The 25,226-nt window shown below is 38.2% G+C and overlaps 1 protein-coding gene across 7 annotated transcripts in view; it reads left to right on the forward strand.

Moving 5' to 3' along the window:
- Nucleotides 1-25,226, forward strand: part of CD44 (CD44 molecule (IN blood group)) — a 62,833-nt gene that overhangs the window by 30,509 nt on the left and 7,098 nt on the right. The window contains exons 1-6 of one of the 7 annotated variants that reach the window (XM_082760734.1): nt 15,644-15,830; nt 17,030-17,218; nt 18,115-18,300; nt 18,779-18,967; nt 20,724-20,987; nt 21,884-22,069. The exons of 1 other annotated variant lie outside the window; for it this stretch is intronic. In XM_082760734.1, the coding sequence (XP_082616860.1) occupies nt 15,671-15,830; nt 17,030-17,218; nt 18,115-18,300; nt 18,779-18,967; nt 20,724-20,987; nt 21,884-22,069 (1,174 nt within the window). In that variant the 5' untranslated portion in view covers nt 15,644-15,670. Of the gene's footprint in view, nt 1-15,643; nt 15,831-17,029; nt 17,219-18,114; nt 18,301-18,778; nt 18,968-20,723; nt 20,988-21,883; nt 22,070-25,226 lie in introns of those variants that run through there. 5 more of the 7 variants (XM_082760729.1, XM_082760730.1, XM_082760731.1 and 2 more) reach the window with 5 other exon arrangements.

Raw genomic sequence — 25,226 nt, forward strand, 5'->3', positions numbered from 1 at the left:
CCACTGCCTTTTTATTACACATATTTATGAGGTACCACAAATCAGTGTAACAAATTATCACTCAAAGTCACATTGTTCCTACCTCAGAGTTAGAAAATGACATTGTCATCAATTTGTGGTAATAGTACATCTGTGATTCTAATATTCTTATGGTTGTGAAAGTGGATAATCCATGTCAAAACCATGGCCTCACTCACCTAAACAATGCTATAAGTGGTAGGTCCAGTTGCTAACCCACTTGTGTAATGCTAAAATTAATTTTGTTCTTGGTGGTGGCAAGGTGCACAAGAACAATTTTGAGCCTGTGATGTCTCTGCAGGCTTTGAAGGCTCAGAAGAACATTAGTCAATTTCTGGGCTGAGTGGGAAAAACTGATGTGATGCTTTTATTGAATATGTGGTGCACAGCAGCTACAGCAAACAAAAACCTTTTGAAGTAATCTTATTTTTTCTTAAAATGGAACTGTACATGTATTTGCTCGATGTCTTGAGTTTGAAGTAATATAGATCTTTGCAACCAGCCAAAACAGGGAGAAAAAAAAAAAAAAAAAAAGGACATAGAAGAACATTTGAATTTCACAGAGAAGATCTATAGAGGCATGATGGAAGGTTGTTGGAAGGTTGTAGTCAAAAACAATAGAAATGAAAGTTTCTTCCTGCCAACATTTTTTTTCCCACCAGAGAAGCACATGATAGTGATGAGTTTGCTTGTTTTTTTTTGGGGTGTTGACAGGTAGTCAAATGGTCTATGCAACTTGGAGGGTCAGTGTCCTAGTTACTGTATTTAAAAATCACAGCATAGTGTAAGAATTATTATGTATTATGTATTGCAGTTAGCAAAAGCTTTACTAAAATACAAAAATCATTCAACAAAACATCTCATCACAGAATATGAGAAGTTTAATAACACCTCTAAATATAAATGGAAAAAAAAAAAAAAAAAAGACATATATGTATCAGCATGATTTTTCCCCAAACTTTGAAAGCAAGTAGACAATTTTCTAAGTTTTGTTTCTAGTGTGAGTTTTTGCTTCAGAGTATTGCCTGAAAGGGAAAAAAAATCCCATCTGGTAACAGTGGGGAGTTTGTCTCATTGACACTAATGGTGATTTCACATTTATTCGCCTTTGTATGCTTGTGTGACTTAATGCTTGCCTGTACAGATGTTTATTCACCCACTGCAAAAGACTGTGCATTGTTTCTAGGCAGCATTCTAGGTATCTGGTTTTGCTTTTACTACTTGATTTATCAAATATATTGATTCTAAACATTTATGTCCCTACCTGCTGCTAACAGTTCCCTATCATGGGCATGGTATTCTAAAGAAAAACTAGAGGTGTTTAACATTTAAAAAGATTGAATTAAGTACAGAGATATGTAATAAAACTATCAATGCTGGTATATCTATATTACAGAAGTGATAGCATTGGCATGATTGTTTATTGGGGCTGGCAGATTGATTTTCTAGTGGAAAAAAAAAGGGGGAGGGGGAGGGTATGAAAGTACTGCACCTGAGATTTTCTGATAGCTTCAGCTATTGCTTAGCAACATCACTTTAAAACCAAACAGATTCATTTTGTTTAATGTTACTGTACAATAAGCGAATGAGTAATTTAGCACTTTTTTCACAAGTTAAATATATGCTACCTATCTCCAAGAGAAGTCATAAAATACTCTATATCATAGGAGAAAGTTACAAGAAGAACAAACAAAAAGAGAAATTAAAGTCATGCCCCAGTGTCTAGTATTTACGTTGTGCAACATTTCAGGCTCATTGGAATATCCTGGCAGGAACTTAATATCCTGGAGAAAAACCCCACTGGCAAGAAAGTAGAAAATTAAGAAGCAAGTAAAAAAACTTCATCCCACTAGGCATATATCTTCAGATAGATAGGTAAAAGTTTACCTGTCTAACTCTATAGTGTATGAATGTTAGACACAAAACCAGTGGCTATCCATCTATACTACACCTTGTTTGTAAACTTAAAGTCTGGTGAAAAGATGCCTACTTTGATCAAAATAAGTCATTGCTATGGGCCTGAAGTAAGCAATTGTTACATCTCCTTGTTTTTCACATTACCATTTCATTATTGTTCTGACTGAGCATTATTGGCAATGTTCTCCATCAAGTTCACAGTCCAGATTAATACACTGCAAGCACTTTGCCACTGACGTTCTTTATCTCTAAACTGAAACAATCTTCTATTTGTTGCTAACAAGTTATGATTCATCTCCAGATGTGCCATGGATCAGATATCATAAAATTCTGTAGCTGATATGAGTTACTTCCCTGAGTTATCAGAGCTAGTTACTCAAACAATAACTGCGGCTGCTTTTGTTCATCCATCTACAGTAGACACTCCCATGCTGTAGTGGATTTTTTTTTTATTTGGTTTGGAGCATTCTCTAAAAAATGTCATTATTGGGAAGAAAAAAAAAATCTTATGTCGATACTTTGGCTGATTTGATAGGAAAGCATCTGCATTAGTATTTTATATATGGAAGGAAGCCATGTAGCCATATTCAAGCATATACATATTCAAGTAACTATGTTCCTAATGCTTGCTATGGAGAGCAGGTAGAGGTGAGAATTTTGCTGTGATTACAAGAAGTCAGATGACAATTCAAGGCAAAGTTTAATAGATGTAGAGATAAATAATAGTGATGCTTCTATTGAATGTTCTCTAAAAACACACTCAACTTTGGTTCATCCATAAGAATGGATGCCAGAACAACAACAAAAATATCTAGTCCCTCTAGTTCAAGAATGTGAATTTGGATGTTTCTAGAAATAATAACACCTAGATAGGAGTCAGATGATTGCTAATAAATATTTATTCGTTTGACATCTGTGACATAATTTCAGTATGCAATCTCCCCTGACACATTTTAATAGCAGCTTTTCTTCCTGAAATAAACAGTGGATTCATCTCTTGAGATGTGCTAAAGACAGAAGATTCTCAGTCTATCATGTTCACCAGTAAGAAATGGAAGACATCTTAAAGAATGATATCAGACACTCTTTTCTCTATAAAATCATGTGTTAATTCCTCAGTATAATCTGAAGTTTAAGAGGTACCAGAGTCCTGCAGCTCTGCTCTTCAGTTATTTTCTTGTTAACAATTTTTTGATATTATCATTTTGATCATTTTTGTGCCCCAAATCTGAGACCATTATTTATTTATTTCTTGATGTTCTGTTGCTCAGAGATCAGATTTTGAATGTCCAAGTCTCTGATTCTGAAAAACAAGCAAACCATCCTCTCCTTCTGCTCCCATCTGCACCTGTATTCAGAGTTTGAATTTTGTATCTAAAAATTGCCTCATTTCTGTGGGAATGCCTTCTTTGGTAAAGGAGGTTTGATGGCTTGGTGTAGAATAGAAATAATAAAAAAAATAGAAAAAAAGAATAGGGTAGTATTTTGAAGAAGATTTTGCTTTTTTTTTTTCATTCGATATGTGTATGACTTAAAACACAGCTCATATTGTAAGCTTTCTCTTTCAGTTTATTGCTGAATAATGTTATTAGGAGGGAGAAAGGTTAAGTTATCAGCTGGCTTGCTTGAGAGATTTCATTCTTGGTGTGCATGACCTCATTAGCTCTGTATGCATTTTGTCAAAATATTAGGACATATATCACATACAGTGCATATTTTGACCTGTTGCAGCTATTAAACCTATGCAGAATTCATTGACTTTGCTGGACTATCAGAGCTAGTTACATAATCTTATACTTTAGTAGAATGATTCAATCTTCTCTTACGCTAATATATATATATATATATATATATTTACTACTGTAGGAATGTAATGATACCACAGGTTCATACATTCCCTTTCCACTCACATTTATCTCAGTGGCATGAGCATGTTCAGGGTGCTGGTGCTGGTGGACTTTGATGGAGGAAATATGCCTCTCAAGAAATAACAAATTCTTGGTTCAATGAACCATATCCTAACAGCTCCGGAGCCTCATCATGTTCACCTGGAGAAAACTACCACCCAAACCTGGTGGAATCCATTTTCAAATGAGTGGTGGTGGTCAAATCCCAGAGAGAAGACACAAGAACCCACCCAGACAACAAGGGGTAAAGAGCATTATGCTAAGAGGGTGCTTTGTTTAAGGGCTGAATAACCATAGTTCTAAGGCAGAAAGATGGAGAAGCATTAAATGGAGGGGGTTTTCAATTGGAAGTTCTTTTCTGCTTTTTATTGCAATGTGTTGGAGAGAGAAAAGTGAAGTACAGGGCTCTGCCTGGTTGACTGTAGGTATGGTAGCAACAGAGCACTTGTTCAGATCAGTCATGAGTTGCATATCTCAGAGGTGTGAATGCGTGAGCCATTTAGTAAACGATGTACTCAAGTCTTTCACTTTTAATTTTTGAAAATACTTTAGATGCAGATTGTTTCAATGAGGAAGACTTATGAGAGAAAGGAAGAGAATATTTTCCAGTCAGTACCCTATGTTTACTCGGGTACAATGAGCCAGAGCTCAGTTACTTCATTGCTTACATAGGGCACTGCAGTGTAGATAACAGACTATGTTAGGGTGGCTTCAGCAGGGCCAAGGCAGGGTGATGGATCTCTCCTGTGGGAGGAAGAACCAGTAGGAGATACAGTCCGTGGCAAGCACGGTGCTGTTCAGCCTCCACAGTGGCTGAGGGCTGCATGCAGGGGAGACAGCAAAGCATAACTGCTGCCAGCAGAAGGCCTTGCGGGTTAGAGCTTCATGGCAGATTTAACATCACCACAGCAGATGTGACCTCAAGCGGCAACGGTTCGGATGACGAAGACTCTTCAGAGGAGACGACTTACCCTACGGTGTTTCCAGGATGGGATATAAGTGTGGCCAAGAAAGAGTATGCTCCAAGTACTAGTAAGGAACTTCCCTTCTCTTTGGATGTCTTGATTTTGGGTTTGGGGTTTTGGGTTTTTGGCTTTGAGTGTTTGCTTTTTCTTACTTTTTTTTCCCTTTTCTACCCAATGATCCTCTTCCTTCACCAAACGAGTATCGTGTAAAGGAGTAGCTGCTCTTCTGATTGGCTCTTGTTTCAGAGATCTTTCCTGTGCCACAGAAAAAGCTGATTTTTGAACTTGTGAGGTTCCAATCCTTAGAAGGAACTTATAGAATCATAGAATCATAGAATATCCTGAGTTGGAAGGGACCTTTAAGGATCATCAAGTCCAACTCTTGACACCGCACAGGTCTACCCAAAAGTTCAGACCATGTGACTAAGTGCACAATCCAATCTCTTCTTAAATTCAGACAGGCTCGGTGCAGTGACCGCTTCCCTGGGGAGCCTGTTCCAGTGTGCAACCACCCTCTCTGTGAAGAACCCCCTCCTGATGTCAAGCCTAAATTTCCCCTTAACTTCTTCCAGTACTGCTGGAATTTATATCTTGTTTTCACATACATTGGATTTCTGGGCTTCCTGTGTGGGTCTTTGTGTCCCGAGGAAAAATTCTTTTTTGGAGGGAAATTCCAGCCTCTACACATGATGCTCAAGTAGTTATGTTTGCATGCATATACCTATTTGGCCTGCCTTGCACAGCGAAGGAAAAGAGTGTAAGCCCTGTAATTTCTCTAGGGGAAAATCTATTTCCATCCTTAAATGTCTGTCACAAGCTATGGGTCAATACTATTTGAAATGCTATGTTCTGAGAAAAAGTTGTGCAGGGGTAACATAACAGAGGTAAAGCTGTGTCTCTGCAATGTGCTGATGCCTTCCTCAGAAGTGTTTCTGGTGTACATCTTACTGATTCCAGCTGGCTACGAGGAGTGCATGTGTCTTTCAAGCAGAATGGCCATTCTTCTGAGCCCAGGTCTCTGGCAGCGTTGGCTTCACAGGGTTGTCAGAGGAAGCAAAGGCAAAACTAATGGGTGTGCTTGTTTCTGGGTATCCTTTCTACCTGTCGTGGATGCTTCTATCACCTTTTGTGCCTGATTTTGTGTCAAGTCTTGGTGGATGTTCCGTGTGCTGGAAGTTACCTCGGCCTATCTGTTCTCTCTTGCTGGCACAGCCTGTGAGGAACTCATTAACCTCGTAGAACAGCAAGAACAGATCCACGGGGCTTTGCGATGACTCCTCTCAAGGGACTGTGTTCTGTCCTGGGACTGCCACTAGTTCTTTCATCTGGCTAAGTGTCTTAGGAATGTAATGATACCACAGGTTCATACATTCCCTTTCCACTCACATCCATCTCAGTGGCATGAGCATGTTCAGGGTGCTGGTGCTGGTGGACTCGACTTTGATGAAGGAAATGTGCCTCTCAAGAAATAACAAGTTCCTTGTTCAATGAACCATGTCCTAACAGCTCCGGGGCCCCATCATGTTCACCTGGAGAAAACTACCACCCAAACCTGGTGGAATCCATTTTCAAACGAGTGGTGGTGGTCAAATCCCAGAGAGAAGACACAAGAACCCACCCAGACAACAAGGGGTAAAGAGCATTATGCTAAGAGGGTGCTTTGTTTAAGGGCTGAATAACCATAGTTCCAAGGCAGAAAGCTGGCGAAGCATTAAATGGAGGGGGTTTTCAATCAACTGTACATGTTTCTGGTTTTCTGTATTATGTGTTTGAGGAGTGAAAACCTACATATTGGTCTCTTTCTGAGTCTGTACTTTTGGTAGTGGCAGAGGACACTGTTTCACCTGAGGCTAGCAAATATACTGAGTAGGTAGTACACCTCTGGAAAGGAAAAGAGTTGAATTTTGAAGATCAGTTAGGTAGTTTCAAACAATGGCAGAGTTGAAAAAATATATATATTTGTTGATATAGAATGGAAAGAATATGCTTTACTGAATAGAAAATGAATGACATACTATTTCATAAACTACTTACAGTGTTATTAGAATAGTGCTTATAAAAGTGGGAAATGCCTGTGAAAAAAAGGAAGAGACAATAAAAGATATCTCTGGTTATACCAAAAAATAGACTCAATGGGAAATGTTTTAATTTTTATTGACTTACTGTTTTTATTAAGCAATGAAAGCTGTGTAAAAAAAAAAAAAAAAAGTATGAAGCATTAATTTAATTCTAAAAAGATATCATTCATATGATCCCAAATCTCTCTTGATTAAAATTTACTAAAATTATCAAAATTGTTAGTCCTTAACTTTGATAAGACATGTAAGGGATCAGTTAGTGCTGTGACCCTCCATAGGGCACTGCAGTGTAGATAACAGACTACGTTAGGGTGGCTTCAGCAGGGCCAAGGCAGGGTGATGGATCTCTCCTGTGGGAGGAAGAACCAGTAGGAGATACAGTCCGTGGCAAGCACGGTGCTGTTCAGCCTCCACAGTGGCTGAGGGCTGCATGCAGGGGAGACAGCAAAGCATAACTGCTGCCAGCAGAAGGCCTTGCGGGTTAGAGCTTCATGGCAGATTTAACATCACCACAGCAGATGTGACCTCAAGCGGCAACGGTTCGGATGACGAAGACTCTTCAGAGGAGACGACTTACCCTACGGTGTTTCCAGGATGGGATATAAGTGTGGCCAAGAAAGAGTATGCTCCAAGTACTAGTAAGGAACTTCCCTTCTCTTTGGATGTCTTGATTTTGGGTTTGGGGTTTTGGGTTTTTGGCTTTGAGTGTTTGTTTTTTCTTATTTTTTTTCCCTTTTCTACCCAATGATCCTCTTCCTTCACCAAACGAGTATCGTGTAAAGGGGTAGCTGCTCTTCTGATTGGCTCTTGTTTCAGAGATCTTTCCTGTGCCACAGGAAAAGCAGATTCTTGAACTTGTGAGGTTCCAATCCTTAGAAGGAACTTCTTCCAGTACTGCTGGAATTTATATCTTGTTTTCACATACATTGGATTTCTGGGCTTCCTGTGTGGGTCTTTGTGTCCCGAGGAAAAATTCTTTTTTGGAGGGAAATTCCAGCCTCTACACATGATGCTCAAGTAGTTATGTTTGCATGCATATACCTATTTGGCCTGCCTTGCACAGCGAAGGAAAAGAGTGTAAGCCCTGTAATTTCTCTAGGGGAAAATCTATTTCCATCCTTAAATGTCTGTCACAAGCTATGGGTCAATACTATTTGAAATGCTATGTTCTGAGAAAAAGTTGTGCAGGGGTAACATAACAGAGGTAAAGCTGTGTCTCTGCAATGTGCTGATGCCTTCCTCAGAAGTGTTTCTGGTGTACATCTTACTGATTCCAGCTGGCTACGAGGAGTGCATGTGTCTTTCAAGCAGAATGGCCATTCTTCTGAGCCCAGGTCTCTGGCAGCGTTGGCTTCACAGGGTTGTCAGAGGAAGCAAAGGCAAAACTAATGGGTGTGCTTGTTTCTGGGTATCCTTTCTACCTGTCGTGGATGCTTCTATCACCTTTTGTGCCTGATTTTGTGTCAAGTCTTGGTGGATGTTCCGTGTGCTGGAAGTTACCTCGGCCTATCTGTTCTCTCTTGCTGGCACAGCCTGTGAGGAACTCATTAACCTCGTAGAACAGCAAGAACAGATCCACGGGGCTTTGCGATGACTCCTCTCAAGGGACTGTGTTCTGTCCTGGGACTGCCACTAGTTCTTTCATCTGGCTAAGTGTCTTAGGAATGTAATGATACCACAGGTTCATACATTCCCTTTCCACTCACATCCATCTCAGTGGCATGAGCATGTTCAGGGTGCTGGTGCTGGTGGACTCGACTTTGATGAAGGAAATGTGCCTCTCAAGAAATAACAAGTTCCTTGTTCAATGAACCATGTCCTAACAGCTCCGGGGCCTCATCATGTTCACCTGGAGAAAACTACCACCCAAACCTGGTGGAATCCATTTTCAAACGAGTGGTGGTGGTCAAATCCCAAAGAGAAGACACAAGAATGAGATAGGAGTCATTTTCTGCAATGACCCTCCATAGGGCACTGCAATATAGCTAACATCCTTGGTGGGGTGGCTTCAGCAGGGCCAAGGCAGGGTGATGGATCTCTCCTGTGGGAGGAAGAACCAGTAGGAGATACAGTCCGTGGCAAGCACGGTGCTGTTCAGCCTCCACAGTGGCTGAGGGCTGCGTGCAGGGGAGACAGCAAAGCATAATTGCTGCCAGCAGAAGGCCTTGCGGGTTAGGGCTTCATGGCAGATTTAACATCACCACAGCAGATGTGACCTCAAGCGGCAACGGTTCGGATGACGAAGACTCTTCAGAGGAGACGACTTACCCTACGGTGTTTCCAGGATGGGATATAAGTGTGGCCAAGAAAGAGTATGCTCCAAGTACTAGTAAGGAACTTCCCTTCTCTTTGGATGTGTGTTTTGTTTTTGTTTTTGTTTTTTCTTTTATGTAACAAATCTTATGTTCCTCCTCCTTTACTGCATGTATTTTGCCTAAAGAGTGGACACTCTTCTATCAAGTATTACTCATGAATGTTCCTTTTCCATTGGAAAAATCTTATAAGACCCATATTAGTTGAATAGATATCTGTTCTATCATTACTTAAAATTGACATCACAGTTTTATCCCAATTTGAACACATTCATTCATTCATTATCTTCCTGAAGGACATGCTTATCATTTTTCCCTTTTTTTTTTTTTTTTTTTTTTTTTGGTTTGGTTTGTAGGTGGGTGGGTTCAGGTACAGGAAACAATTTTAAAATAGTTCTGTTTTGTATTATTTATAATCTACATATGTGTCATGATTGAAATGTAATACAGAGCTTGAACACGATTCTTTGATATGTTTTCTTAGTAGATTTCTTGGCTTTTTGTAAGATGTTTGGCCACAATATGGGGATATCAAAGCCTAGGTTCTCATTTCATTAGGAAGTGCTACCACACACTCTCATGTTTGCCACCTTCTGCACTCTTCCCACACACTTTTCTAATATCATCCCTTTTTTTTTTTTTTTTTTTTTTTTTGACCAAAAATATTTAGGCATGATCTAATACCACAACCGAAAGATTTACATAACCTTTTTCATAACCTTTTTTTCTTTCTTTCTTTCTTTTTTTTTTTTCTGGTATGCATAGTACCACAGTGATGATCTGATAACTCTTTCTTAACTAAAAAGTCATCCATAGCTAAAATAATTTTCTTTTAAAACCAGAAGATCTCCACATATGAGGTTTTGAAGCCAAACGCTGTGTTCAATGAAGCACCTAGTAGGTGCTACTTGGCCTCATAACCAGCGAATGTCCCCCACCCTCAGGCATTTCTGTTTCCTTTTTTTTTTTTCCCAGTATATATTTTGTCATTGATAACCATACTATATGGCTTTCATTCATTCAAATATAATAACTTGTTCCTTTTTTTTCTTCTTTTTGTAATTGAATGTAATTTAATATAATTTAAGCACATCTTAATGTCTTCTATTCTGTGCACTTGTGCACTCAGTAGTGTAAACAAATCTGTGCTTATAAGCATCTTACTTTTTTTTCTGAATGCAGTGGAGGATTTTTCTGTTTGATTTTCAGCAGTAGTCTTTGGTATTAGAAGAACATACAAAATGAGCAATTCAACTTGCTTAGGGATTTTTATCCTTTTGCCTACATTTTAGGTTTTTCTGGTATTAATTTCTTTAGCTTTTACTCTGCATTTTACTCTCTGACTTATTCCACATAGCATATAATGTTCAAAAAAACTCTATGGCCTAGTGGTGTCTGCATGTTCCCCAGGTGAAAATGTGTACAATCTCTGGTCATAGCTTCTTGTAGCAGTTTTATTTTACCAGTTCAATCATATTATAACTTTCTTGACTAATATTGGCTTTCTATTGGCAGTCATGGTGCTTTCAGATTTTTGCTGATTACTTCTGTTGAGCTCTGTGGATATTCTAACATGAATCTCAATACTTGAGTACTTAGCAAGCATGTTTTACATGTACTCAGGCATCTACTATATTCTTTAGTTAGAGCATTATTCTTCAAACTAGAATTTAAATGTCTGTAACTTCTGTAATAGCCTTGCACTACTTCTGCTGTACATTATTCTTCTATTGCTTTTCCCCCTTACTCTTGGGAAACTTTGCATCTGTCTGATACAAAGAATAAAACCTAGTGGTTTGATCTAAAGGGATTTGATAAGAAGAGTAGTGAGACTATGATCCATTTATGCATGAATTTCCATAATCCATTATCTTTATGGCACACAATAACAGTAAAGTAATAATGATAGACGTACAGCATGATCAGCATTGAATCCTCCATTGTCCTAACAGCTATGGACTTGCAACATGGAGTGCTTCTGGAAATCTCCACACAAGATCATTGGAACCCCTCTTATACAGATGAAGAGGAGCAATATCCTAGCTCTGCGGGCAGGGGTAAAGCAATTTAGCATTTCAGATAATAGTCAGATTTATGACATAATTCAATGAAATATAACTCACTTATGGTGCAGCTGATTATAATTCCTATACTATTAGCTTCAATTATACATTATTTGTGCTAGAGCCCTCAGAGGTGGCATCTGTAGCATTCATCTACCATTCCAAATCTATCTTTGACAACTGATTTTCATTACTTGCCACTTTTCCCCATGTCTCCAGGGTTTTTAAACTTGCACTGCCAGTAGTACAATAAAACCAAGCAGATTGCAATGTGTAACATTTTGGTGACCCAGCTTGGTGAGGAAAAAAAATTCCCTTTTTAACTACAAAATTCCTATCGTAAAATCTGAAGACAAAGAAGAGGAAGGGAGCTGGTGATTCAGAAACATAAAGGTTAGATTAATCATAACTTCTCGGTTAAATCAGGCCTCCTGAACAACGAGCTCTTGTCAGGTACAAATATGACAAAATTTAGTAGTAACCTCCTACTCTTTCCATTGTTTAGTACACATGTAAAACCATAAGGCTACTTACAGAAACATTTAGGGCAATATTTGAAAATTATGTAGGTGGAAAATCTGCAGATATAAAGCTTGGATCAATTTAAGTAAATTAATTAGTTTGGGATAATAAGATAATGCTGGTAGTATACATTTGGCAAAGTTAAAAAATTATCCAGCTGAAGTTAAACTGTGGTCTTCAAGATACAAAGGGCTCAGCCTAGGATCCGTTACTGCTAAGGATTCATTCTGAGTGGAAGAGTAAACATTACGTTCCTAACTGTGCTATGAAGGATAATACACTACCTCCAGACAAATGTGAACTTTTTCCTACCAGTGTTAGTGCCAGCAGCCAACTGTGCTGTTGAAAATGTTCTCACATTCTTCAAGCCTAAAAACCTCTGTGCGCAAAGGCCTATGGAATGCATTCTCCAGCTATTTTTGTTGTGTACACAAATAGTCTCCAGTAAAATTTTTTTTTAAAACATAGTTGAATATGAACTTCATTTTTGGCTATACCCTGTTAAAGTGAAGTGCAAAACTGAATAGCCGAAGGCACAGCTTTCTACAGCTGGATTAGGGGCTAGTCTTGTAATTGCATAAAATTAGATTGCACTGAAAATAAATATATTTCAGGTGGACTTGTGGAAAGCTTTCTTATCCTTCTGTAAAAACAGGCATTTTCTACTTACAGCAGTACTTCTTTGGATTTATATGATCTGCCTCCAATGGCTAGGTACAATTCTTTCTGATCCTGCGATTTTTGGGAGCACTGTAATGTTATCCAGGTGACACAGGGCAGAAGCTATAATCACCTAGAAAGAATTTCTGTGAAAAGTTTCTTTTAATTCTGAAGCATTGTTAAATTAGTTGTATTAATACACTTCTTAAGTTTAACATATAGACCTACTGGATGCAAATTCAGCACCAAATAGTAAAGGATAATCTCTCTATATATTTGTTTTAATTACAAAAATAATGAATTACATTTGCAAGAATGATCTCCTTGTGAATATTTCATCATTTGAAATGTGAAGATATATATTCCTCCATTTCTGTTCTTCTAGGAAAATGCTTAGCATAGGTTTCTTTAGCAGGTGACTAAGTGCATATGTAACAGGTCCAATTCATTCTTTGCATCCTCTGGTAAAGGGTCTTTATTTTACCTTTCATGTATCCATGTATCACTCATGGAAATGTTTGCTACCTAATGCATTTTTTTTTTAATTGGGTTCTAATATTCATCTTACTGTTACAAGTATTATTATTTTTATTTTATTTTATTTTTTGGCATATCTTTTTATAAGACTTCTACTGTTTATTAGAAAATCTCTTATGGTGGTGGTATTTCAGATGACTTCTGACTGCATTTTCTGCTGTGTAAACAGCAAATTCAACAGCAAGCAATTAATTTATTTTAGGTTTAATTATTACTGAGTTCAAAGCTAGTATGCGTTTCAACCTCAAATATACAAACCTATTTATTTTCTCCATCCGACTGAATATTCTTTCAGTCCCAGAAGGAATGACAATTTCCTTGGAGATAGAAATTCCTTGCCTTGCAATTGTGTAATTGGGATATTAACTCAAAAGAGAAAGTTCATCATCTCTTTCACTTTCATAAACCCAGAATCTGCAGACTCAACAGTTATGTTAGTATTAATAAATACGAAGTAGAGATGCAAGTTGGTGTTCCCTATGTGTTCTTCCACTGCTTTTCCTATAGCTTTTCTCTGCCATTGGTCATTGGGATACTAAATCTTCCTCTGTTCCTGGTGGAGCTTCTGTGTTCAAAATGAGCTTCGGTTTTCAAAGCAGCTTTGCTTCCTTTCATCTTTTACACCAAATGCAACAATTAAAAAAGAAAAGCAAAACAAAATCCAGCCTTACTGCGTAGACCATGAAGATAAGGATAATATGACTGGTGTTGGGTATTTTGATCATTATTGATTCAATCATCATCTTATCAGCACCAGTTACAAGTGAAAATGAAAAGCATCAAGGACCAACCCAACATCCACTGTTACACAGTGCTCATTCTGGATGGATCAGTCAAGCACAAAACCCTGCAAATACAACTGGGAGTACTGAACATCAAGAATTTACTCTTCCAGGTGAAAATGATATTGAAAAGAAAACTCCTTATACAGGTAATACTACAGGTCAGATTTTAGTAAGTTATCAGGGTTTACTTAAGGTTTAATTTTAGAATGTTTTTACTAACAATTTTGCAATCTGAAGCCATATCAGATGTTCTGTGAACAAACCTGAGCAACAGGAATCTGCAGGTTGAATTCTATACATATATATAAAATTTATTATTCAGGCTCGGTCCTGGAGGTTTGTTTTCTCTCTCATTTGGACTGCGTGTCAATACCTATAGTGGATTAATACTGCAATTGTCTCCCACATTTTGTGTTCTATCACATGCAGTCACAACTCTTTACCAGGCTATCTACCAGGCTTATATCTGTAGGAAACAGTAAATGTTTAAATAGAAAGATAATAATGTCTGTTGCATTTTTTGCATATTTGAGAGCTGTGTTCACACCCCTCTTGAAAGCCATTATTGGACCCGTTTTTTACAGTTTTTGTTAAATCAGCAATTTTAACTAATAAATAGTATCCAAAATATCTACTCACTCCACTTTTGAAATCTGACTAGATGATACTGAAGTGAAGAAAAAAGAAGCATACTGTAGAATAAAAGAGAGGCTTCTCTCTTCCATCAGTCTAATAAATTGAAACAAAAGATTCAATTCTACTGTAAAGCCAGTAACTGAAAATTGATAAATATTAGTTGATGTTCCTGTGAGTGTTTGTCTAGCTAATGACTGATGTGCTATACTAAGCACTGCCAACAGTCATCATCTGCTCTTACTGATTATCAAACACAGACCAATGAAGACAAGTATATCATAGACATTGTTTGGGATGCTGTATCATGTGCATATATTCCTTCACCTAAATCTAAGCAAAAGTTTAAGGTAGCTCACTGCTTTAGCAGTCCCCAAGTCTACATTCTTCTAAGATATCAACTCCAGGTGCTTCATCAACATCCTTTAAAAATCTGGTGATGCAATGCAATATATTACTGATAGATATATAAATATTATATTACATTATTATAGCAATGTAATTTGGCCTAGTAGCAATTTAATTTTTTACTTCCTATGGTAATTTTCTTGTTTTAATTATTTGTTTGGTTTTTATTAGGTTGGAGGTGTTTTTAATGGGGCATATGTTAAGATTTGGGTACTCTTTGGTTGTGACTATCTAATAAAAACTACAGATTGCTTAATATGCAAAATATTTTATATTTCTATATAATTGCTATATCAGATATCTTCCAGTCAATTGTTCACTCATATACTATGTGCATCATTCATAAATCTGCATCTGCCAACCTTCCCTGCTGCCAGACTTGCTTTTTTATTTTTTCTGGAGAGGCTGCAACTAATAAAATAGTGACATTTCGAGGGGGAAAAGTTGGGTATAGTCAATACATTCAAATTCTGTGATTAAAATCTTACTGGTGGATCAGGTTCTTCCAGTTATTTCTGCCTTCTTTGTTCTTATGCATCAGTGGATTTTGGTTTGATATTCAACCAATACGAAGTCATGAAAAGCAAGACTCAGGGAAATACTTTTGGAAATCAATGAGATATCTTGATTCTGAAAAGCATATGCTCAGTTTGAGGAAGGATTCAATCCTGTTGGTGATGGTAGGCAGCTTTTCTAAACATAAACCAGAATGAGAAGCAAAACTGCTTTACTTCTCTTTGCCATTAAATGTAGTAGACATGTGAGCAAGGCCTGTCATAGAGACAAGAACCGAAGAGGAGAATAATATGAGAAATGGATCTTTATATACTGAGTTCATAATTGCTTCACCATCATCATAACAGCTATGGCCTCCAGTCATGGGGCCAGACAGAATGACTCAGCGCAAGACCAGTTGGTGTATCCAGGCTGGGACAAGGGAGAGGATTATTCCACACAAGCCCCTGTAATGGATAGAATTATTCCTTCCAGAGAAAATAATCATGAAAAAGAGTCTTCCAATACAGGTACTATTAATAATATCAGCTATGCATATTTAATCACTTCTATCTCTCTGGTGGCAAGTTTTGAAACAACATTGCATGACTGTAGAGAGGAGTAGTTTACTGATCTCTTTAGGACAGTGACATAACTTGCCTGAATGGTGGTGAGATTTTAGCTCTCTAGAAAACATTTATCTTATACTTACCAGTAACACATCTATTGCTTTCTGTTCTTCAGTTAAGCATGACTGTGGAGTTGCATGCAGTTCAGTACATACATATATGTTATATTAATTTGTGTTGCCAAACAGTTATTACCATAATGTTGAATTCATAATTATGTTACTTGTATCTAAACGGGTTAATGCTTTTAATCTGTGAATAATGATCTTGTAGAAGAGTGTTCTTTTCATAGATTTTTGAAAAATATCCATCACTCTGGTTCACAGAATTATGAGAGAAAGGAATTTAGAAATCTGACATGACACAACTCTACCACTGAATTTATGATGCAGTTTGGTATAGCACATACCATTTATGCCATTGAAGTATATTCCAAAATTATGATATGAGAACATGACTTATTTGTACTAAAATAAGAGGAAGTGTAACTTTAACCCTTTCTCAATCAGACAATCCTCAGAATCTATTTTTAATTTTGTGAACAAAGTAATTCTGATGATTATAATCCTTCAGTAATTCCAAAATATGAATTTCATTTTGAGAAGAAAATTGCTCTTACTACTGCCATAAACAGAATAACAAATTAAAAGCACTTTTTGTAACTTATCACTACTCACATAGCAACAAAGGGGTGTCAACGGTTGTAGAATGGGATCTTTACTGTCACTACTGATATCTGTAAGGTAAAATGCACTGTATCACCACTGGACGGTGGTGCTGAAGCTCTGTGATCAGCCTGAGATACAGGGCAGGAATTATCCTGACCTCTCTCCATGGCCTTTCACTGCATCCACTGTCCTTAGGACTCTTTTGCATTAAGTCATGAAGTGCATGTGAATAACAAGCAAAAAGTTCTGTTCAAAATGTTGAGAGAGTGATGAGGATGTACAGGGGGCAAAAGATCCCTCTTCTCCCCCTCTGTGGTGTGAAAAGCGTAGCAGTGGTTTAAGGTGAACAGGAGACTTGAATGTGATGGGTATATGAGGGGCACAGCAGGATGCATGTTGAATTCACAGCTGATTCAACCATCATCATAACAGCTCTTGCCACTCCTGACGGTGCTCATCATGAAGACTCAACTCAGCCACCTCTGTCTTCAGACAATGAAGCAGGATGGGGCACTGAAGGCATCACACATTCCACAGATGCCCATGGGGGTGAGGTCCTCCACGGGCTGAATCCTGATAGTACGAATGAAGCTGGAGATGACTCTCTCCTGACGGGTACCAGTAAGAATAATGGATCATGCTCATTTCTCACGTGCTGTGTGAAATGAGGCATTATTTCTTCTGATTTTGATGCCTTTCACTACCTTTCTCATCTTGGGGATCTCCAACCCTATTGCGGACTTGCAACCCAAAAATTTCCTGTGGTGGGATCTGTGCTGTTATTAGAACAACCTTCTGGAGTAGTCGCAGGGGACTTCTTCCTGGTACATTTGGTGGTTTCTGGTCTTTGCTGAAGCATGTTGCCAGGTGGCCTCCTGTCTCTTCTTATGCACGTCATGTGCCTTGGTGATCCTGAATTCCCAGCCCCATCCTCCCATATTATTCATCGGTGGGGTCAGGCTTGGTATGCTTTGGTGCTGCGATTGGTGTGGTGGAAGTGCTCTGGTGGACTTAATTGAGTGATCTGCTCCTGTGACTCAGCAGTGACACCATCACCAAGGAAGACTGTCCTGATGATGAGAGCAGAGCAATCACACAAGATTTATATCCCGTTAATTCTGCCTTCCATTCCTTACTCCTCACTAGGGGAGTCACAGGCACAACACCACAGATCGGGCTGTGGTATGGCTGCTCACTCCTGAGTTACAGGGTCAGGTTTTTGCTGCTGTGGTTTCTTCTTCCGAAAGTCTTCCCTCTCCATCTGTCACTGGGATACATGGGTACGGCCAACATCTCCATCCAACATGACAAACAAGTTTTGCTTAAGTGTCTCAAAAGCCAGTGGCAGCGTGGGAGAGGAAGGGGAGGCCTTCTGCTCATTCTTCTCCTGCCGTGCTTTAAACCAGGCAGAAGGACATCCTTTCTGCCTTGCTGTGATACCGGAGAGAGGGCAATAACATGGGTGGTGGTTTGGTGGGCATTAACGTTTAAAGCTGATCGTGCCATCATCATGGCAGTCACAGAGTCCATGGATGTTGTCGGCCGGGAGGAAGCTACCAAAGAGCCGTTGGCACCCAGCGCTCAGCCTGGAAGTGAAAGTGAACAAGCAAATACCACAGATGGCTCTTATGTCAATTTGGTACCTGGAGTTTTTTCAGACATTGATGATCATCACAATCAGTTACAGACCCTTCTTTCTACAAGTAAGGCATACAAATTAAAAGCACTTTTTTTAACTTGTCACTACTCACATAGTCTTAAGCAACAAAGGGGCGTCAACGGTTGTAGAATGGGATCTTTACTGTCACTACTGATATCTGTAAGGTAAAATGCACTGTATCACCACTGGACGGTGGTGCTGAAGCTCTGTGATCAGCCTGAGATACAGGGCAGGAATTATCCTGACCTCTCTCCATGGCCTTTCACTGCATCCACTGTCCTTAGGACTCTTTTGCATTAAGTCATGAAGTGCATGTGAATAACAAGCAAAAAGTTCTGTTCAAAATGTTGAGAGAGTGATGAGGATGTACAGGGGGCAAAAGATCCCTCTTCTCCCCCTCTGTGGTGTGAAAAGCGTAGCAGTGGTTTAAGGTGAACAGGAGACTTGAATGTGATGGGTATATGAGGGGCACAGCAGGATGCATGTTGAATTCACAGCTGATTCAACCATCATCATAACAGCTCTTGCCACTCCTGACGGTGCTCATCATGAAGACTCAACTCAGCCACCTCTGTCTTCAGACAATGAAGCAGGATGGGGCACTGAAGGCATCACACATTCCACAGATGCCCATGGGGGTGAGGTCCTCCACGGGCTGAATCCTGATAGTACGAATGAAGCTGGAGATGACTCTCTCCTGACGGGTACCAGTAAGAATAATGGATCATGCTCATTTCTCACGTGCTGTGTGAAATGAGGCATTATTTCTTCTGATTTTGATGCCTTTCACTACCTTTCTCATCTTGGGGATCTATATTCTTGTTGTAGACTTGCAGTGCAAACTGATTTATAATTCTGTTGCATGTGAACATCCAAACAAGAAATGCTATCCATTCAGTCTGCTTTTTCCTGTGTGTACTGTTTCTTATGCCCTCCATATTTTTTTTTTTCAATTTAAGTTTTAGTGGAAGGTGATACAGAGAAAATTATTATTTTATATTTTTTAAAGGTAACTGAATTGTATGTTTAAAAACAGTTTTTCATGTCTATTCATCCCTGGTTTTAGGATCACCACAGACACCATTAGTACAGTAAATTTTAAAATAACTTACTACAGTTCATGAAGATCTCCAAGGTTCAATTCCTATCTTATGTATGGTATCCTATTGAGTTATCCACCATCACAATACTGAATTTTTATCCTAAAATTTTATTTGTTAATACTGGATTTTTATGATGTTTTAGTGCATTTGAAATGTTACATCTCTCATATTTTATTAAGTAAAATAAAACTCTAAGGGAAAAAATAAAATTTATGCTTTCCCTTTTCAACTTCCATTTTCTTCAGGATTCCTTTAAATCACAACTCCTGGGATTTTCCAAAGAGCTATGAAAACCAAAACTTGTGTTGATAAAAAACAGTTCTTTTCTCTACTTCTTCCTTTTGTTTTCCAAGAATGGAAAGGATCATATAAAGCTTCACAGTTTATTGTCATCAGCTTGTTAAGCTCTATGTAGTTTGACAGATCAATTACAAATGAAACAAACAAACAAAAACATACAAACAAACAAAAGAACACAACAGGATGTGACAATCTATTTAAGTGCTTGTAAGTGCTTTCTAACAAGTCATTCTAATCTTATTCCTATGTAATGATAGGAATTCTAATACACATTCCATTCTGAAAATAATATGATTTTTCTCCCTTCTAAATAGTTGTTACTAGATATTTTCCAAGATAACATTTTAGGCTCCCGTTGTTTGGAAATGCATGTTTTGGTGTGTCATTTTGTTTCACAATGTTAATTTTCAGTGCTGTAATTTTGCATGTATATTGGCCTTTATTATTCTATTCATATTTTGGAGCATTTGCAATTACTGCAAGGGCATTTAGTTAGGCTATGCTATTTTTGCGTGTTTTTTTGACATCCGTACTCTTTTTCATCAGCAGCAGTCTCTTTAGAGAAGAGCACCATATGAGTGATTGTGGGAAGGATGTTAATTAAAAAATTTATTTCCTTTATTTTCCATTAGAATTCATTTTGAATTCATCTGCTGGGAGACCAGCATGCATTCTTATGATAATCTCATGGAAAAGCAGAGATGAAAAATACACTAGAAAGGAGATTTTATTAGATTGATGATGATGATCTTAATCTTAAATAATCAGGTAGCTATAGCAGTAGCTGCTATCTATTCTTTAAATAGTTTTTATATACTTCCAAGATCACTGATATTTGGGGAAATGAGTAAGCAACTATTCGAATAATCAATAAATCACAGTTAAAGAAATAGATAAAAAATAATAATAATAATAATGACAGATACAGATCTTGTTTGCTTGCCCCAACCCTTCCCCAAGGAAAAGGTAGACCTTGTTAAATGAAATAAACAGAGAAAAATTGATAAGGTGGGATTTTGCAAATATGTTTGAGGTTAACTTAGCCATCATCACATCACAACAGCAACAGCCAAAATTGATGTTCTGGAACCAGCGGATGTAACCCAGGAAGTGTGGACACCTCGAGTCATCGTAACAGCTCTTGCCACTCCTGACGGTGCTCATCATGAAGACTCAACTCAGCCACCTCTGTCTTCAGACAATGAAGCAGGATGGGGCACTGAAGGCATCACACATTCCACAGATGCCCATGGGGGTGAGGTCCTCCACGGGCTGAATCCTGATAGTACGAATGAAGCTGGAGATGACTCTCTCCTGACGGGTACCAGTAAGAATAATGGATCATGCTCATTTCTCACGTGCTGTGTGAAATGAGGCATTATTTCTTCTGATTTTGATGCCTTTCACTACCTTTCTCATCTTGGGGATCTCCAACCCTATTGCGGACTTGCAACCCAAAAATTTCCTGTGGTGGGATCTGTGCTGTTATTAGAACAACCTTCTGGAGTAGTCGCAGGGGACTTCTTCCTGGTACATTTGGTGGTTTCTGGTCTTTGCTGAAGCATGTTGCCAGGTGGCCTCCTGTCTCTTCTTATGCACGTCATGTGCCTTGGTGATCCTGAATTCCCAGCCCCATCCTCCCATATTATTCATCGGTGGGGTCAGGCTTGGTATGCTTTGGTGCTGCGATTGGTGTGGTGGAAGTGCTCTGGTGGACTTAATTGAGTGATCTGCTCCTGTGACTCAGCAGTGACACCATCACCAAGGAAGACTGTCCTGATGATGAGAGCAGAGCAATCACACAAGATTTATATCCCGTTAATTCTGCCTTCCATTCCTTACTCCTCACTAGGGGAGTCACAGGCACAACACCACAGATCGGGCTGTGGTATGGCTGCTCACTCCTGAGTTACAGGGTCAGGTTTTTGCTGCTGTGGTTTCTTCTTCCGAAAGTCTTCCCTCTCCATCTGTCACTGGGATACATGGGTACGGCCAACATCTCCATCCAACATGACAAACAAGTTTTGCTTAAGTGTCTCAAAAGCCAGTGGCAGCGTGGGAGAGGAAGGGGAGGCCTTCTGCTCATTCTTCTCCTGCCGTGCTTTAAACCAGGCAGAAGGACATCCTTTCTGCCTTGCTGTGATACCGGAGAGAGGGCAATAACATGGGTGGTGGTTTGGTGGGCATTAACGTTTAAAGCTGATCGTGCCATCATCATGGCAGTCACAGAGTCCATGGATGTTGTCGGCCGGGAGGAAGCTACCAAAGAGCCGTTGGCACCCAGCGCTCAGCCTGGAAGTGAAAGTGAACAAGCAAATACCACAGACGGCTCTTATGTCAATTTGGTACCTGGAGTTTTTTCAGACATTGATGATCATCACAATCAGTTACAGACCCCTCTTCCTCCTAGTAAGAAGTATAAATTAAAATGGTTTTCGTTTTTCCATGTCAATTATCGTTTGGGACAACGATGATCCCCTGAAAGTATTTGCACTAACCAGGGTTTTCAGTTATGCTAATTTGCTTTTTTGGTTATTATTGCTTTTGGCATTTCTAGATATTTTTATGATCCACATCTAAGATGCCATGAAAGGAAATCTTTTTCTCTGCAAAGCAGAGGACTTTTGCCAAATGACTGAAAGTAGTGTTTTGCAAATAACTTTTTCTTACATTTTACTATCTGTATGTGACAACATATCTCATAAAATGAAAAAGCATAAGCTTTTTCCCCATGCTAGCATTTTTCTTCCTATTTGACGGTCGCAAGTGACATCTCTGTAACACTTAATAGTCTTTCACTCTTCCCCTGTCCTCATTCCTTCTGTGTCAGTGGAATACATATCAAGAAAAAGTAATTCTCTCTGCAGTCCTTTTTCTTTTTTTTTTTTCCTGCCTAGTTACCTCTGCTATTGGTATCTTGCCAATGATAATTATAGCTACATATAGTGGGTTTTAACTGACATTTCCTTTGTGAACAGTTTCTTAAGTGTTATTCTTCTGATAAAGTTAGTGCAGTTAACAGTAACCATGTTTACTTTATTACACTACAAATATCTTTTTTTTTTTTTTTTTTTTTTTGGCAACTTAGTAGTACGGGAAATTGAGGGACTTTTCCTTGTTCTTAAACACATCATGCTAATAGCAATTTTTTAGGTTTTTTTTTTTTCCAGAATCTAGTTATCTCACACACTAACCTAAATACTACTTTCATGCACTTTCCTGGAAGTTAGTGGAACTTTGTCAGGTTTGGCCAATGCTCTGTGGTCATTCTTTACACACAAACATAATTATATACTTGTATATGTAAAACATACATATACTTACATATACTATGTATGTGTCTTACAGCAAGCACTTTAAAGATAATTTTATTATTCATAATGGTTAGGAGTTAGAATTTGCTTCCAATGAAAACATTAATTTTGAAAGATTTGAAAATGGAATTTGGAGTGACAGCTAAATGTTTCTAGATATGTTTGATTTCTCTCTACACTTTTACCCTGGGATAACTCCACTAGGTTTGGTGGAGTCTATTTAAAATAATTAATGTGAATTCATATGCTATCAGGTAGAATTTTTCTTCCTTTTTTTTTTTTTTTCCAGAGTTTTTTGTAGACACAGTAAAATCAAATGTACCAAAACCGCGGTTAAAATATTTTGACATAGGCACAGCAATATAAATGCAAAATGTGTATTTGCATTTTATTGGAAAGATAAATATTTTAATAACTGTTTCCTACTATGACAAACTCATTTCTTGACACCCACTGCCCTATTAACTTAATTAGTCCAAGCAGCCTCCTTAATTTACTGTACAGACATTACAAACTTTGAAAAAATGTTTGCTACCTTTCTGTTTTGATCATATAAAACCTGTAAGGACTGGTTTTAAGACCTTTTTCAAGGTGAATGCCTGTGTAGAATATTTGCATTGCCAGTGCCCTGGCAAAGTTTCATAAGGCCTTCTTCTTAAAACTTCCTTATTTTTCTCACTTACCTACCCTTTGTAAAACGTAGTACAAGGGGACTACTTGGACACTACTGTTGTCGTTTTTTTTTAAAGTTAATTTATTGAAGCGTTCTTTCATTTGTAACATTGCCCTCTATAGCTGTATTGAGTGAAAAAGATTCCTTAATATATTGACAGGCACTATTTAAAGGCTTCCTCCAAACAAATGAATGGCTTCCTGTAGTATACTCCTTCCTTTCACTTGCCTTTCCTCTGCAGAAATGTTTAAGCTGTTGTCTGACATCCCACTAATGACTGACCTTTTGTCAAAGTGCCACAGTGGAATAACAAATCAGTCTACTGAAAGAATCCAAAAAATAAGAGTCAAAAAGAAGAAAATCTAGTATGTCATCAAAATGAAATGTAGACCGCAATTGAGGAGACTTCCCTGCCTTCTGCAGGCACTTCCCAGGAGCCAGAACACCAGGAGACATGATCAAATCCTGTTTCTTCTCAGGGCTCAGGGGAGCAGGGAAGAGCAAATTTAGCAGTTCTCTTAACACAGAAATCTTTAATAAATGTCTTTCTAAGGGCCTTTTTGGTGAAAAAGCTCTGCCATTTCACGAGGGTGATTTAAAGCACCTTAAAAAATATCCGCTGACATGTCAAGTAGACAAGTCATTACATTTATCTTACTCAGCTTTCTTGGAGGCTAGATTAGGTCCCATAGTTGCTGAGTTAGTGCTCTGTCCTTTGGGGTGAGATAGTACAAAACAACTGAAGGGTCAATAAGTTCCTTGCTAACAAATGTAATGAAAACATCTGGAACGTTCAACTACTTGTTGGCTATGCTTAACAGGAGGAAAATGCACTTCTTAGTTTTGTATTTGCCAGCTGCCATTAGGAAATGAGATCAGAAAGGCTGGCTAGAAGAGAGCTGCAATGTGTGTGACAGAAAAAGAATTTTACAGCTGATTAGAGTAAGTGTCTAATTTGCTCTATCAGTGTCTGGAAGAATTCAGAGAGGTGGAGATCTGTAATACTGTTTTTGTACTGATAATGAAGTTGTAGTCCCATGTGAAACTACTGTATCTATAACATACAGATAATTTTAGACATGGGATACCCATATGGCAACAGAGTGGGCCACAAATATTACTGTCATCACATAAAACTTCAAGCAGTGTGACCATCAGAGGAAATATGTGAGACTGAAAGTATGCATTTGAACTTAAGATCTAATTCAGTCTTAGAACCAAATTAAAAAAAATTATTAAAAAGAGCCAGAGGATCCATATATAATTTTACAGAGAGTATTTTTGCTATTAGAGAGAATATTTAGAATTTTTAAGGTCCCACTTTATACATAGCTATCAAATTTAAAACCATCCAGAGTACTATACTTTTATTTTATGAAAGTAGGAAAGTTTTAGAAATTCCTTATCATTCTATATAGGAATAAAATAAAAAGCCTTAAAATTTCTCCATATTGACCATTTTCAATTTAAATCAGAAAGTCAAATTGTCAAATTATTTTTCTCTCTCTACTCTTTTGTCATTCTCTTTTCTCCATGGAACAGACAAGATCTTTGACTTATATAACAAAAGCATCTTCAA

This window comes from Aythya marila (genome assembly GCF_965140915.1).
Source record: "Aythya marila genome assembly, chromosome: 5".
Lineage (NCBI taxonomy): Eukaryota > Metazoa > Chordata > Aves > Anseriformes > Anatidae > Aythya > Aythya marila.